At 38.0% G+C, this 14,316-nt stretch overlaps 1 protein-coding gene across 2 annotated transcripts in view; it reads right to left on the minus strand.

Annotated features, from left to right (window-relative positions):
- Positions 1 to 14,316, minus strand: part of GOLIM4 (golgi integral membrane protein 4) — a 97,805-nt gene that overhangs the window by 29,210 nt on the left and 54,279 nt on the right. For both annotated transcript variants that reach the window (XM_012546603.3, XM_023500820.2), the window contains exons 2-4: positions 3,636 to 3,710; positions 2,245 to 2,294; positions 63 to 116 (exon numbers count right to left, since the gene is read on the minus strand). In XM_012546603.3, the coding sequence (XP_012402057.1) occupies positions 63 to 116; positions 2,245 to 2,294; positions 3,636 to 3,710 (179 nt within the window). The remainder of the gene's footprint in view (positions 1 to 62; positions 117 to 2,244; positions 2,295 to 3,635; positions 3,711 to 14,316) is intronic.

Genomic DNA, 14,316 nt, shown 5'->3' on the forward strand with positions numbered 1-14,316 from the left:
ATTCATTCCTTCACCCACTAAAAGAAGCCATTTTTAAGGGCCATGTTTTATCAAATACTCACTTTCAGCATCTGATGTTGTACGTTCAACGCACTGTATCTACTGTTAGAATCTTGCTGTAAAATTGAAGAAAAAAAAAAGTCAATGCAAAGCCACCAGATCTGCTCACGTGAAACTCAGCCTTGAGCTGTTAAGAGAATGATTTTGCTTCTAAATTGAATTCAGGACTAGAACAGAGTGTCTCTTTATTTCACGCTAGCAGTAAAGCTCAAAGGGTCAGGTATGGCTATCATATTTAAGTGATGATAAAACTGGAGCCAGAGTCAAAGTCAGTATTGGATCTGAAGTCCTCAGAATACTTGATTTCAATTATAGCCTCCATGCTTGCTACCTGAATGAGTGACCTTGATAGGCAATGTAACCTTTTTGAGTCTCATTTGTAAAATGAGGAGGTTGGAGGAGTGGACGGCTGAGGTCTCTTGAGCTCAAAATCCATGAACCTGTTTTATGTATGGAACAGGCCTAACCATTTCATTTCACAAGTGAACCAAATAAGGTTCAGGAGTGAAGAGCCTTTCCCCAGGTGAAAGAAGTGGTAAGAAGAACGATGGGGAGTCAAACTCAGTTCAGCAACCAGCAATTATTCAGCACCTGCTGTGTGCCAGGCATTGTACTAGACACAAGGTGGATATGAAGACAGGAAACAAACTAAAATTCCTGACCTCAAGGAATTGACATTATCAGAATGAACTGGAAACACACTTAATAGACAGTAATGGCCTTGCTAAAAATACACAGAAAAAGCATATGGCAATAATTGGCTCAAGACTCAGGTCAAGATGAGAATGGTGATGCTTGAAATCATTCCATTCTATTGAGACCAGGGATAGGGAGGGAAGAACTGCCCATGAGCTCAGCCGAACTTATTCCCAGAACTGCCAAGACTTTCACATGATGGAAGTGACCAAGCCAACTTACATCTGGCTTCCACATTAATAGATCCAGAGTCTGAAAATAAAATTTACAGCCACATAACTAAGATGATTCACACACTAAGTTTCCCTCTTTTAATTAATAAACAGATTGGAAACAGTCTGACATTTTTTAGGGCTACTCTATCTTTAACAATGTCCAAGAAAATTCACATTTTGTGTTATCCAGGGAGGTTGAGTTTCCAAAATAGGATGATCCCAAATGTGTAAGAGTCAGCATCTGGAACTAGCCTATCTAAAAATGGCACCCGAGCACATTATCAACTTTCAGAGTTTATTTTTTTTTTATCTTGCTTTCTTCCTCTCTCTTTAACCTAATTAACTCTAGCCTAGCCTTTCATAACTATATCAATCAACTAAATCACACATTCCATTTTCCTCTTACAATTACTGCTCTGATTTTGTTTTATTTGCTTTTGTTTTTCACTTAAGCCAAAGTGGCATAGTGCATAAAAGGTAAAACTTGGGAGTCAAGAAAACTTGAGTTTAAATGGGCCTTTTTAATACCTGTTGGATCATGAGCAAGTCTCTTAGTTTCCCAGAGTAATGAGTCTCCACACCATAAGTTCCTACACTGTGGAAGTCCTGAGCTCATGTTGCACAGAAGTATCCATCTGTAACCACAGTCTAGGAAACATAGTTTCATTAGAACAGGAGTCCTCAAACTTTTTAAATAGGGGGCCAGTTCATTGTCCCTCAGACTGTTGGAGGGCCAGACTATAGTAAAAAACAAAAAACTTTGTTTTGTGGGCCTTTAAATAAAGAAACTTCATAGCCCTGGGTGAGGGGGATAATCGTCCTCAACTGCTGCATCTGGCTCATGGGTATAGTTTGAGGACCCCTACATTAGAAATTGGAACTGAGCCAGTCAAGTAGCAACAGAGTACCTTGGATGGGATTTTCCTGCAACAATCATTCACCCAAACTACTAACTACTCATGAACTTCCAACACAAGTAGTAAACAAAGTTATTATTATTATTATCATTAATGTTATTTTCTTAGATTCTGAGAAACTTTTTTTTTTCCTTTTCTCCAAGAAAATGTTCAATATAAGCTTTTTGAGGGCATGGACTATTCATTTGGCCACTTACTTGTTTTATTTTTGTTATGCCTTTCATAGGGTAGGCATCGGATAAATCTTTATGTGATTAATCTGAAATAATTTTTTTGGCTTTTCCTGTACCAATGGCTGCGTACCAAACATTGTTATTAACTGAACCACACACAGACACTCGTACTCAAAAACTTACCCTTCCTTTATTTAGTGTTTCTTGTGCTTCTAATTTATAAACCAGAAAATCTAGGAAATAAAAAAAGAAGAGAGACATATAGATAGGCAGTGAGTGCTGGGATGTTTTATGATGCCAGTCTAAGTGGGAAAATGCTCATCTCATAAGGCCCTAGAAAAGGTTCTAAATTTAAAAAAAAAAAAAAAACAAAAAAAACAAAAAACAAAAAAAAAAACAACACTTCCTTAAAGCAGTTTTGTCAAGCCAGCTTTGTTACTAATTTGAAGGAAACTAATTTTTTTTCTTTTCTACTGACGTAAAAATCTGGGAAAAAAATCAAAACACACTCCAACATTAAAAAAAGTAAATTGTCTCAGGAATTAATTTTCATTTTATTAGAGAAAGTGAAACAAAATGATTTATGGTGCCACTAGATGGCACCATAAAATCATTCAAGATTGGAAGGCCAGCTCAGCCCACCCCACATCAAGCCATCAAAAAGTCCTTAACGGTTCTTAAGCTTTATTATCCACTAGATGGCTCCATAAAATCATTCAGAATCTGAAAACCAGAAAGCTAGTAGATTGTTTTCCTCAAAAATTTACCATGCACTTTAAACTTTATACTTAAAATGAAGTGAAGAATAATACCTACCTCCTATTGAGGATCAAGTGCTATTTTTTAAACACCTTGAAAACTTAAAAAAAACCTTAATATTCAGAAGACAAGCTCGAAGCTTTAATAAACTATTCTAACTAATGGCCTTTGTCATTTACAGTTCCAGGCTACCAAAGAACACCAAGGACTTTTGTGACCTTGACTCTTAGGCTGACCATAAGAAAATGGGAAATGCCAAGTGGCTGAAATGGCAAAAGTCTCAAGGGGAGAGATGCTTCCTGAAAAGTTTTCATTAAAAAAAAAAAAAAAGTCATTTATACAATTGCTTCTCATAGCAGAACTGTTCTGTGCATTTAAACAATAATGATCAGATTCAACTAAAGCACATATGCAATCAAAGGACATTCAAACAAAAATGCTTCTGCCAAAGGAAAAACTTATTACTTGTACTAAACATGACAAGTCAATTCTGAACATAGATGTAATGATGGATTAGATCATCCAAGGGACCAGCCAACAACATTTTTGGTTGCAAAACTGTCACTCCCTGTTATAGTAAAACTTTGAGAAGTAAGTTTAGCTAGAAGGACTACATATTGGACTAGAACCTCACAGATGTATATTCTGATTCCTTTAATTCTTGGTTTAAGAATGAACATAGTAGGTCTACTTTCTGACACTGACCTTGGGCCAATTTCAGATATAAGACCCCCAAACAAATGGAAAGCTAACATATCAAGTATTAGAATACTCAGCAATACAACATTAGAGCCAAATGAAAAAAAGTATTTTACCTTCTTTTGCTTTCTTGTGTTCAAGTCTTTCCTTCTGTAAAGATTTTTCTAGTCTTGATCTGTGTTCATATACAACTGCAAAGAAAGAAAGAAAAAGCAATCCCTGTAAGAATGGTCCATTCTCAAACAAATTTAGTATAATTTCTAGAAACAGGAATGTCCTGGGAAAGAGTGCAGAATTTTGCATATTCTATGGTAAGTGTTCCTACTATAGATAACCTATTAGTCCTCAGCTGAGTAAAGAGCTGTTAGCCATTAAGTTTTCTACTTGCTACACTCATACACATCAATGGTCATTCTGTAGGCATCTTGAATCAGAGGGTCCTGGTTCAGAGCTGAGCTTTTCTGACTTCTTACCCATTTGTCAAGTCATTGAGCTTGAGTTTCCTCACTGCAAAATGATGGGGCTGGACTAGATCACCTCCATCGCCAAGATCATCTCTTTCCAGGAACAATCAAGACATGAAAAAATGGTAGCAAGACATAAAGGCTCACAAGGTAGAGAGGGAGAGATAAATACATATAAAAGCAGTATATTCTGCATTTACTCTGCTTAAAAAATTTTCACGTAACTTAATTAGAGAATGAGAGCTATAGGACTATAAACAAGCCACTGAGGAGATACTGGAGGATTCTGAAGGGTAAATGATTTATTGGAATAATGAACAAATAGACAAAAGGGGAAACAGCAATTGTTATAGCAAGTGTGGACAGGCACACTAGTGTACTGTTAATTGTTTCAATTGTGAACTAGTTCATCCATTCTGAAAAATAACTTGAAACTATTCTCAAAAAATCGCTAGATTGTTTATACTCTTTAATCTAGTAAAACTTTGGCAGCCATAAATCCCTAAAAAGATCAAGGACAGAGGGAAAGGACCCACATATATGTGTGTGTATATATATATATATGTATATGTATATACATATATATATATATACACACATATATGTAATATAGAGAGTGGTATTATTCATTATAATAAAATGTATAAAACTGTGATACAGAGATATAATGGAATATGGTTACACTGTATGAAATGATCAAGAAAATGAATGCTAAAACCTGGAAAAACAAAAATGAACTGATATGAAAAGGAAATTAGAAAAACCAGAAGAGAATTTACATGGTGACCACAACAATGCTATGAAGGAAAACCACTTTGAAACATCTCAGAACTCTGATCAAAGTAGATGATAACTGACTTCAAAACATACCTCCATCTCTAGGCAAAGAGGTTACAGACAGAGATGTGAAATGAGATATGTATCTTTAGATGTGGCCACTGGGTTGATCTATCTTGATGATCAAAAATATTTACATTTGCCACAAGTGAAGCTTCCTTTTGCTTTTTGCCTTTTTTAAAGACAGATCTTTCATCAAAAAGTCTCAAAAACATTTTTAATGCATAGAACACAAAAGTATGAAAGTAGGCACAAATAGACCAGTTTTGATGTATTCTCTTTTAAATGTAATGTATGGTTCTTGAAAATAATAAGTGTAGCTTCTGATTCAATCCCCTTTCTTGTTCTACTCCGTATGCTAAATTGTTTGTTGATTTTACTGTGAATTTCACCAAAAAAATATAATGTTTTAAAAAACAGTTATTGCTTCAATATATTAAGCAATTTTTGCTGAGGTGTTCAGGACTGACTAGAGAAAAAGGAGAATGTTTAAGAAGCTAGAAGTAATTTCTGGTGATAATCACAGGTAATTCGACTGTCATTTTGATTTCAGAGTTGGGCCCTGGAAAAGCAGAAAGACCATGATCACTCTTAGGGAAGATAAGGCTCCATCAATCTTATCATTATTTGGGTTCATAAGACACACACTTGAGTTTTATTTTCTAAACTATATTCATAGATTCCCGGATCTTGAGATAGTTACATACAACTCGGGTCATAAGCCACTCCAATACTCTTTGAAAAGATACATGTTGAACGAGACTAAATGTGGACCAAATGGCATTATACCTGGTCTGACATTAGATGTCTCATTTTTCTGTTACTATGATCCATCAGAAGTAGAGCAGACAGGTAAACTGGGTGAGATTTCCATGATGATGACTGTCTTACGTGGCAGAAACAGCATTTTCAATATTCTAGCCTATCCCTACTGGAGGAATATATTTTCCTGAGCCTGAAAGAAACCACTGGGAAGCTGCTGGGGGAAAGGAACTGTGTTCTGGTAGCAGCCCTGTCTAGGTATAGCTGAATAAAAGGAGAGAGGGGAGGGAAGAGGAAGAGATAATATCTGTGAAGTTTTAGCACAGTGCCTGGCACACAGCAGATGCTTAATAAATATATATCCCCCTTCCCTTCTGGCTCTGAGAAGAACAAGGCATTGGGTACGGCAGCGTGGTTTCAGCAAGGACAAAGCCTATCAGAGTAATCTAATCTTCATTGAGAGAGTGGAAGCTAATAGCTCTGAGAGGAAGAAATCCCTGCAATCTACCTTAAGTGAGGCTTTCTGATTCACTCCAATCTGGCACACTCAAAGGTACTAAATAACTAAAAAGACATATTCTACCCAAGTGGGTCAATACCCTCTTCCCTTCCCTCCCCCAACTAGGCGATACAATTAGGGAAATCGAACTGGGTCTGGAGTCAGGAAGAGCTAGCTGCTAGTAAAATTGGTCTTAGTAGTCATATGATCCTGGGTAAGTCACCTTGCATCTGTCTGCCTCAGTCTCCTCAACTGTCAAATCAAGAGTAGCCCTTACCACCCAGGTTGTGAGGATCAGATGAGATGATGTTTGCACAGTGTTAAATAAATGCTTGTTTGCTTCCTTTTCTTTCGAGCCTCCCTCCATAAACCAAAATATCCTTCTAGCCAACCCAAAATGTGCTGATTACACTGGATTCTTTTCTAGTCTTCAAACACCTATCTAGGATGACAGATGCAAGTAAAACGGGGAGAAAACATGATAAATAGGAATAGTAGTTTTTTACTACTGTTTATTGCTTCTGGATATTAATGTCACTGAGGTGATTAATGATGATTTCTCCAGTCTGAATTTTGAATTTGGCCTTAATGTAGAAGGAGAATGCCACTGTGGAGCTGATTTGGGCAATGCACAAGGCATAGAATATAGGAATGACATTTTGTAGCTCATGCCTTGTGTGCTTTAGTGCGATCTCCTCCCAGGGGGGCTCTGAAGATCAGCCTCCATATGGTCTTTAGCCCTCAGAAAAAGTCCCAACGCCCGGCCTCACTCAATAACCAATAAGTGTATGAAACATGCTCAGCTATCTCTGTGCCCATTTTGCAAATGAAAACAAAACAAAACAACTGAGGCCTGGAGAAGTTCAACAATTCAATGGCAGCCACACATTAGTGAATGCCAGAGTTAATTGTACTGCGGTCTTATATTCTATCCCCCCCCCCCCCCCACACCGTCTGACATAGGATCTCCAAGTCTACAAACAGCTGTGTGTCTCCCTGTACTTTAGTTAGTTGAAAGCAGGGATAAATTACCTGTGAGGGTAGCATGAATCAGACACTAACACAAACACATACACACACACAAACACCCCACCACCACCACCACCATTGGTAACTATCCTTGGGCCAGACCACAAGGGCCACTCCTAGGCCGGGCTGTTTGCATAAATAAACTGGCCAAGGAATTGGCCAGTCTTTCCCAGAGAGACTAGCACAGCTGTAAGACAACAGTGAAATTCAGAAGTGCCCCGGCAAATGGGAGCCACCATCCAAGCCAAAACCTCAGTGACATCAACAGTAAAAGGCAAGAAATGCAAAATAGAGAATAACTATCTGGACATGAATTCCTCAATAACAACAACAACAATAATAATAATAACTAACATTTTTTCAGTGCTTACTATGTGTCTGGCACTGTACTAAGCAAGCTTTTATAATTATTATATCTCATTTGATCCTAATACAGTCCTGTCAGGGAGGTGCTTACTATAATCAGTATTTTACAGATAAGGAAACTGAGGCAAACCGGGTTATGTGACTTGGTCAGGGTCACACAGCCAGTAAGTGTCTAAGGCCAGATTTGAACTTGTTTGTCCTGACTCCAGGTCTGGTACTATCTGCTGGCACCTAGCTGCCCTAATCTGAGGTGCCTCTGACACAGAGGGTAGTGACAGTCAGTCTACATCTCAAATCAGGAAAACAAACAATCAAACAAACAAACAAACAAAATGACACCTGAACACGTTTAAAGTATCAATTCAACAAGCACTTAATATGCGTCTGGTACCAGCTGTTCTCCATGAGTTTATGTTCCACTGGGGAGAAATAGCACAACAGAGAAGTAAACACAACAGCTACAGAAAGAGACTACTTACTTTCTTAAGTCTAAGCTTATCTAGAAAATGGGGGATTTTAATTAGCTGGTTTTTAGGGTCCCTTCTAGTTCTTGTTCCATAATATTATATCTAGAAACAGAGAGATGTCTGCACAAGTCTAGCAGTTGGGGCTATCAAGATGAAGGAACTGCCTCTGAGCTGAGACCTGATGGGACTTTGGGTTTCTCCAAGAAAACAGAAAGAAAATGTTTCTACTAGCAAGGAGGTTTGGGAAATTCTTTTTCCAGAAACCTTGAAAAACCCCTCAGATTTCCATCTGTTTGCAGTGGGTTAAATGCAATCCCACCTGATGCCAGAGCAATGATCCAGCCAACCTCTCCTGATCCCTCCCAAAGCCCATGATTACAGTACAACCACCAAGATTAACTGAGCCTTTGCTAAGTGTACCAAGAGCAAAGCTGAGGCGGCCTGCTTTGGGCTAGATCATAGTTTCTTTTTCCTGGATTTTTAATACTCTTGAAATGGAAATCTGTTTTTAAAAAAAATCACAAAAGTAAATGACTGTCCTCATTTTCCAGGCAAAATCCAAGAGATTTTTTTTTTTTTTTAACAAAACTTGAGCAAAGGGCAGAACAGCAGATCAAAAACCCAGCCGCTTTGCGTCAATGTTTCCATCTGCTGTTCTAGAGAACAGCTCTGTGGCCATTAAAAAAAAATCAAAAATGGATTTTTGAAAAATCATTCTTAATTCTAACAGAACTGGGCTTTTTAGCTAGCGATTTTTCTCCAGAGAAGAAGGACCGATAGCCAACCTTTGTCATATTCACTTTTCTATTTATATTTGAAAGACAAAGGCATCTGCCAGGACCAAGTGATGCTACAAGAACCCCTGTACCCAAAAGCAGTCCCTAATGACTATTCTTCAGTCATCAAAAAAGTTTCCCAGGAAATGAGGACAATAGTGATAAGGGTTCAATTGTGAACCTTTGAGATCTGGAACGCCAGAATCACACTCCAGTGCATGCTCTGTTCACATCCTTGGAAATCAGGAGCAAAGATGAAAGCCAGAATGCTCATCTCCTCTCCTGCTTACTGAAACATAACTGGATATTTTCTGTGCATTCAGGAGTGGAAGCAGACTTCTACTTTTCCAAGTACTAGAGGGTTTTTGTTGTTGTTTTTTAATGTACCAGCTTCTTAAAGCAATATTTTTTTCATTTTATCTCTTTGACTCACATCATAAAATCTCAAGAGATCAATTAAATGCACTATACTTACTCAATCAGCAAAACATAGATCAGTTTTGAAAACAAAAAGCAGTCCAGCCCATCAATTCTGCCTAGGGAGGACGAGTTCAAAGACTGCATTTAGTATATAGCTCTAAACATTATACACACAAATTTTCTTATAAGGTTTTTAAAAAATGTTAGAAGAGGGCAATGATTCTTTCATCTACAGCAACAACCCAGGATCAATTCCCCCATGGGATTCTCTGACTGGCATAATTTTGCCTACAACATCATTTAAAAATATATTTACAGTGAAATTTGGGACTCTGCATGAAACAAACTTCAGTGCTGTTTGCAAAAACAAAGAGCTCTGAAAATACATGCTTTTTTTTTCCTGCGTGTGTCAAAAATATTCATCAGCCTTATTATCAGTAAATTTTAGAAGACCTGTGATCTCAGAGATGTAAGTGTTCCCTCGACTTGATACTGATATCTGCCTCATCCATGCCCTTGCCGTGTCCATATTTTTAAAAATCTTCCTAAAAAGACATTGTGCTCTGGAGGTTTTCCTATAGGACTTATTACCTTTTGTAGGTACCAACAGATGGTAGAATTATTCACCCAGTAGCACCTTAGTCTTACCATGATATCCACATACATTTTCTGATCATGGATTTCCTCGGTATCATATATCCCAGGGCTTCTGAAATCTTTCCCACTTGCAACTCCTTTTCACTTGAGAAATGATATATACAGGTATATAAAATAGGCATACAAATCAAACATTTACTGATAATAAAGCATAGAGATTTTAATTTCAAAACAATTCTTATATGTATGTGTATGTATGTATATATATATATATACACATATATATATATATATATACATACATACACACAAACACACACATATATATAAGGACTTTACCATTTATGACAAAAATAAGTTTGCATACTAATGAAAGGGATGGCTTTTCTTATTTTTGCATAAAGCATTAAATCTTGGCAGATTTGATACCTTTTACTGTTGCTAAAATTATCAAAATACCCCTCATTCAACTGTGACTCTATATAGAGTTGTAACCCATAGTTTAAGCAGCTTTGATATATTTCCCTTCTTGAGAGGAAATTGTGATTGGAAACATGGTACCAATCACTTGAGCCTACCATGGAATTAATCCATCATTCTCTTAGTTACCCTCAATTTTGACTTCTCTCAACTTTGGTTTTCCAAGATGTCCAACTCTATATATTCACTAGGAGAGAATTTCTGTTGAAAAGATAGATCAAAAGCATTTATAATCATGTGTTAAATGCTAGAAAGATAAACATGATATTGCTACCCAGAAGGCTAGTAATAAACAAGCATTTATTGCTACGAGCCAGAGCATAAATGCTGTCAAGTACTAGAGAGACACAGAAAGTCAAAAATCACTGCCTTCAAGGAGCTTACCCTAGACAACAGAACACCCACCATGACCAATTCAGACTTTGTCCTTTTTGTAAAACCTGTGAATAAAGAATGATCCAGTATATTCAGAGAAACTCCCATGAGGTTTCTCACAACTGATTCATTCAACTGTTAACTGCCATCCTTTCCTTGACAAGCAAGCTATGAGGCAGTGTAGACATGCTTTAAAAATCCTTCTTTACGGTAGATCACACCCTTGCAATTAACACAGTTGCTGAAGAGATACCAAATTCCGTTTTGTTAGTTTATGAAGGAAGGGAAAGGGAAAGGGAAAGGGAAAGGGAAAGGGAAAGGGAAAGGGAAAGGGAAAGGGAAAGGGAAAGGGAAAGGGAAAGGAAAGGAAAGGGAAAGGGAAAGGGAAAGGGAAAGGGAAAGGGAAAGGGAAAGGGAAAGGGAAAGGGAAAGGGAAAGGGAAAGGGAAAGGGAAAGGGAAAGGGAAAGGGAAAGGGAAAGGGAAAGGGAAAGGGAAAGGGAAAGGGAAAGGGAAAGGGAAAGGGAAAGGGAAAGGGAAAGGGAAAGGGAAAGGGAAAGGGAAAGGGAAAGGGAAAGCATTTGACTAGGTAAAAACAAAATTCAGCCTGAAAGCCTCTCCTCCAACAAGGAGTCTCTCATGCATATTAAGATCAGATAAGAATCCCTGATAAATGAAATCAGAGATAGCTGTTCAACAAACCATTCATTGTTACAGTGGGGAAAAACATGCTTGCCAAAGGCTTTTATGTGGCTGTGCCAGGGATCTCTTGCACGCCAGTATTCATTCACTGATAATATTATTAAGTATTGTTATTAAACACAGGATTTATGTATGACCACATATTGCCTATATTTTGACACTATGGTATGGTAATATTCAATGGTAAAACTTGGAAAAACTACTGAGGCAAGTCAAAAAGGAAGAGATTTATCTCAACAAAGGGGTTCATGTATTCTTTTGTTTTTCTCATCTTCCCCTTTTTTAATTTTTATTTTTAAGGTCTTAGTGGTAACCATCCCTGTTTGTCTCTCTCTGTGTGTATCACGTTGCTAAAGTGCATATGGGTTTTGCTACGCTTTTTAAAAAAAATACAAGAAGGAAGGCAGGCATTCTTTACTAAAGACCTAAAATGACAGCTGGCATTGGTAAATAAAAAAAAAAAAAAAAAAAAAAAAAAAAAAAAACCACAGATGCACTTTTGCAAGTACCTTTCCTTCCTCTTCCATCATCTTACCTCCAAGGTACATTGGAGGACAGTACTTCATTGTTCTGGAGGACACAAGAACTCCCCAGATACAAAATCATACAAAGCAAATCTGGGAAAGAAGTAGCTAATTGTACCCAGCCAACCTTCAAGGCTTCTTTGGACGGATCCTCACCACTGGTTCTACTAAGTCCCCGGCTTCCCCCTTCTCTCTCCTCCCTGCAAGAGCTCATCCCTTTTCAGGAATAGCATCTCTCCATCCAGCCCTTTCTTTCCAAGGACAGAATTCAGGCCCTCATCACCTCTTCCATTGCTATCTCCTATTGGATCTCTCCTCAAGCTTCTTCCCACTCCACTCTACTCCATCCAGAGATGTCAAAGTGAATGTTCTTATGTGCACATGTGACTTCCCTTTATAACCAACTCTAATGGCTCTCTATGACTTCTAAAAGGTGTCCCCAAAGTCTTAGTGAAGCTTTAAACTATTTATGCTTGACTAAAACCTGCTGTAAGATTGTTGGGATGCCCTATGGAAATGCTCTGTTAAACAGATTTTTGCAACTTCATTCGATACGCTTCTGCTTGATTCCTTTTTGATCCAGACAACTTAGCCTTCCCTCTGTATTCTTCTATCACAGCTTTCCATCCCTCATGTCCATGCCCCTGCCCCCAGCCCTCCCACATACCTGAAACGCACTCCTTCCCCACTTTTACCTAACAGAGGAACCTCTCTTTTCTGTTAGGGTACAGCTCAGCCACAATCTTCTGCATGAAGTCTTTTCTGATTTGCCCAACTGTTAGTACCATCCCTTCTTCCAACAACTTTGTATAACATATATATAAAGAGATCCTCATAAACCTTAACAAGTTACAGAAATGCTAGTTACTAATTGTCATATGGGCCATCAAGTGACGCAGTGGTTAGAGCACCAGATGGAGGCAGAAAGATGGCTCCAGGATTCAAATCTGCCATCGACACTAACTAGCTGGGTGATCCTGGGCAGGTCACTTCACCCTATTTATTTCAGTTTCTTCTTCTGTCAAATGAGCTGGAGAAGGAAATGGTGAACCACTTCAGTTAGTATATTTGCCAACAAAACGTCAAACGGGGTCACAAAAAGTTGAACATGATCAATTCAACTAACAAAAACAATTATTATTGTCAATATTACTATTTATTAATTTGATGCTTCCACTGTGAACTTTTATATGTGCTTGTTGTCTCCTTTGTTAAAATACAGACTCCATTTGGGTAGATTTTATTCCCTTCTTTGTAGCTGTATCCCTAGTACCTGGGCCATGATCCATATTTTTATATGCTCGTGGATCAATTTTAAGTAATACCTCTGTATGAATGGCCCTCTAAGCGGATGTCCTCAGCTCTTATGCAAGAGTCTCCTCTATCCAAATGATGATTCAGAAATTCTACTTCATACTCAAGTACAAGGTCCAACTACTCAACAGTTCACTTTTCTAACTTCCTCATTTCTATTAATGGAGCCAACATTTCAGAGCTTAACTCTGAGCCATCTTTGATTTCCGGTTCTTCTGTGAAATTCAAGGTAGGTACTCAACAAATGTTCACCAACAATAACTTCTCTCTCCTTCTCCTCACTCGGTGTATTTCCCAATTCATCATGCACTAAGACCAGCTGTTGCTACTTCAGAAGGGCTTTCAACTCCATCCCCTCATTCCCTCACTTTCCATTCCACTGCTGCCACCCTCCTAATTAGTCTTGGGTCCCTGAATCCATTTTTACATTATAAGTCACTACCAAATTATTCTTCCTGAAATACTGATTCATCCGGTCCCTCACCTCTCAAAAAGATCTACTAGCTCTTTATTGCCAGGGAGAAAGGCCAAACTCAGCCAGACTTTCAGGATTCTCTAGCTTTCTAACTTGTCATTCAATGCTGACCCACAAAAAAAAAAAATCTCTGTTCTAAACCAGACTGGTTGAGTTGCACCTTTACTTCCATTTTATATTCATCTGAATGTTCTTCCCATTCCATCTTCATCTCTGCAACATGGTGCATTGGTTAGATTGCCTTCGGGATTTACTCACTACAGTTGTCTGTCCCTAAGCAAGTCCTAACTTCTCTCATCCTCAATTACCTCATTTGGGAAAAAAAGGGAGGAATGTCAGTCCCTGCCTCAATGGTTTTAGTGACTGAAATGCCACACATAAGATGCTTTGGATTTAAAACATTTCATAAATGAATTATTCCTCCCTCCTCCACAAAATGTAAGCTCCACAATTTTCTTTTTGTTTTGTAAGTAGGTTCTTAAATAAATGCTTACTGACACCCTAGCCATGCTACTTCTTTTCTGAAGCTTTCTGCATCTGTAGTGATCTCTGCCTCCCTCTAAACTCTTAGAATGTTGGTTGTACTGCCTTGTGGGTCAGAGATTTACAACTGGCGAAACTTCAAAAACCATCAAGTTTAAAGCCCTCAGTTTATAGATGAGGCAATTGAGGACCTGAAAAAGTAATTTATTTAGTGACAGAAACAGAATTT

Source organism: Sarcophilus harrisii, chromosome 3 (assembly GCF_902635505.1).
Source record: "Sarcophilus harrisii chromosome 3, mSarHar1.11, whole genome shotgun sequence".
NCBI classification, from domain to species: Eukaryota; Metazoa; Chordata; class Mammalia; order Dasyuromorphia; family Dasyuridae; genus Sarcophilus; species Sarcophilus harrisii.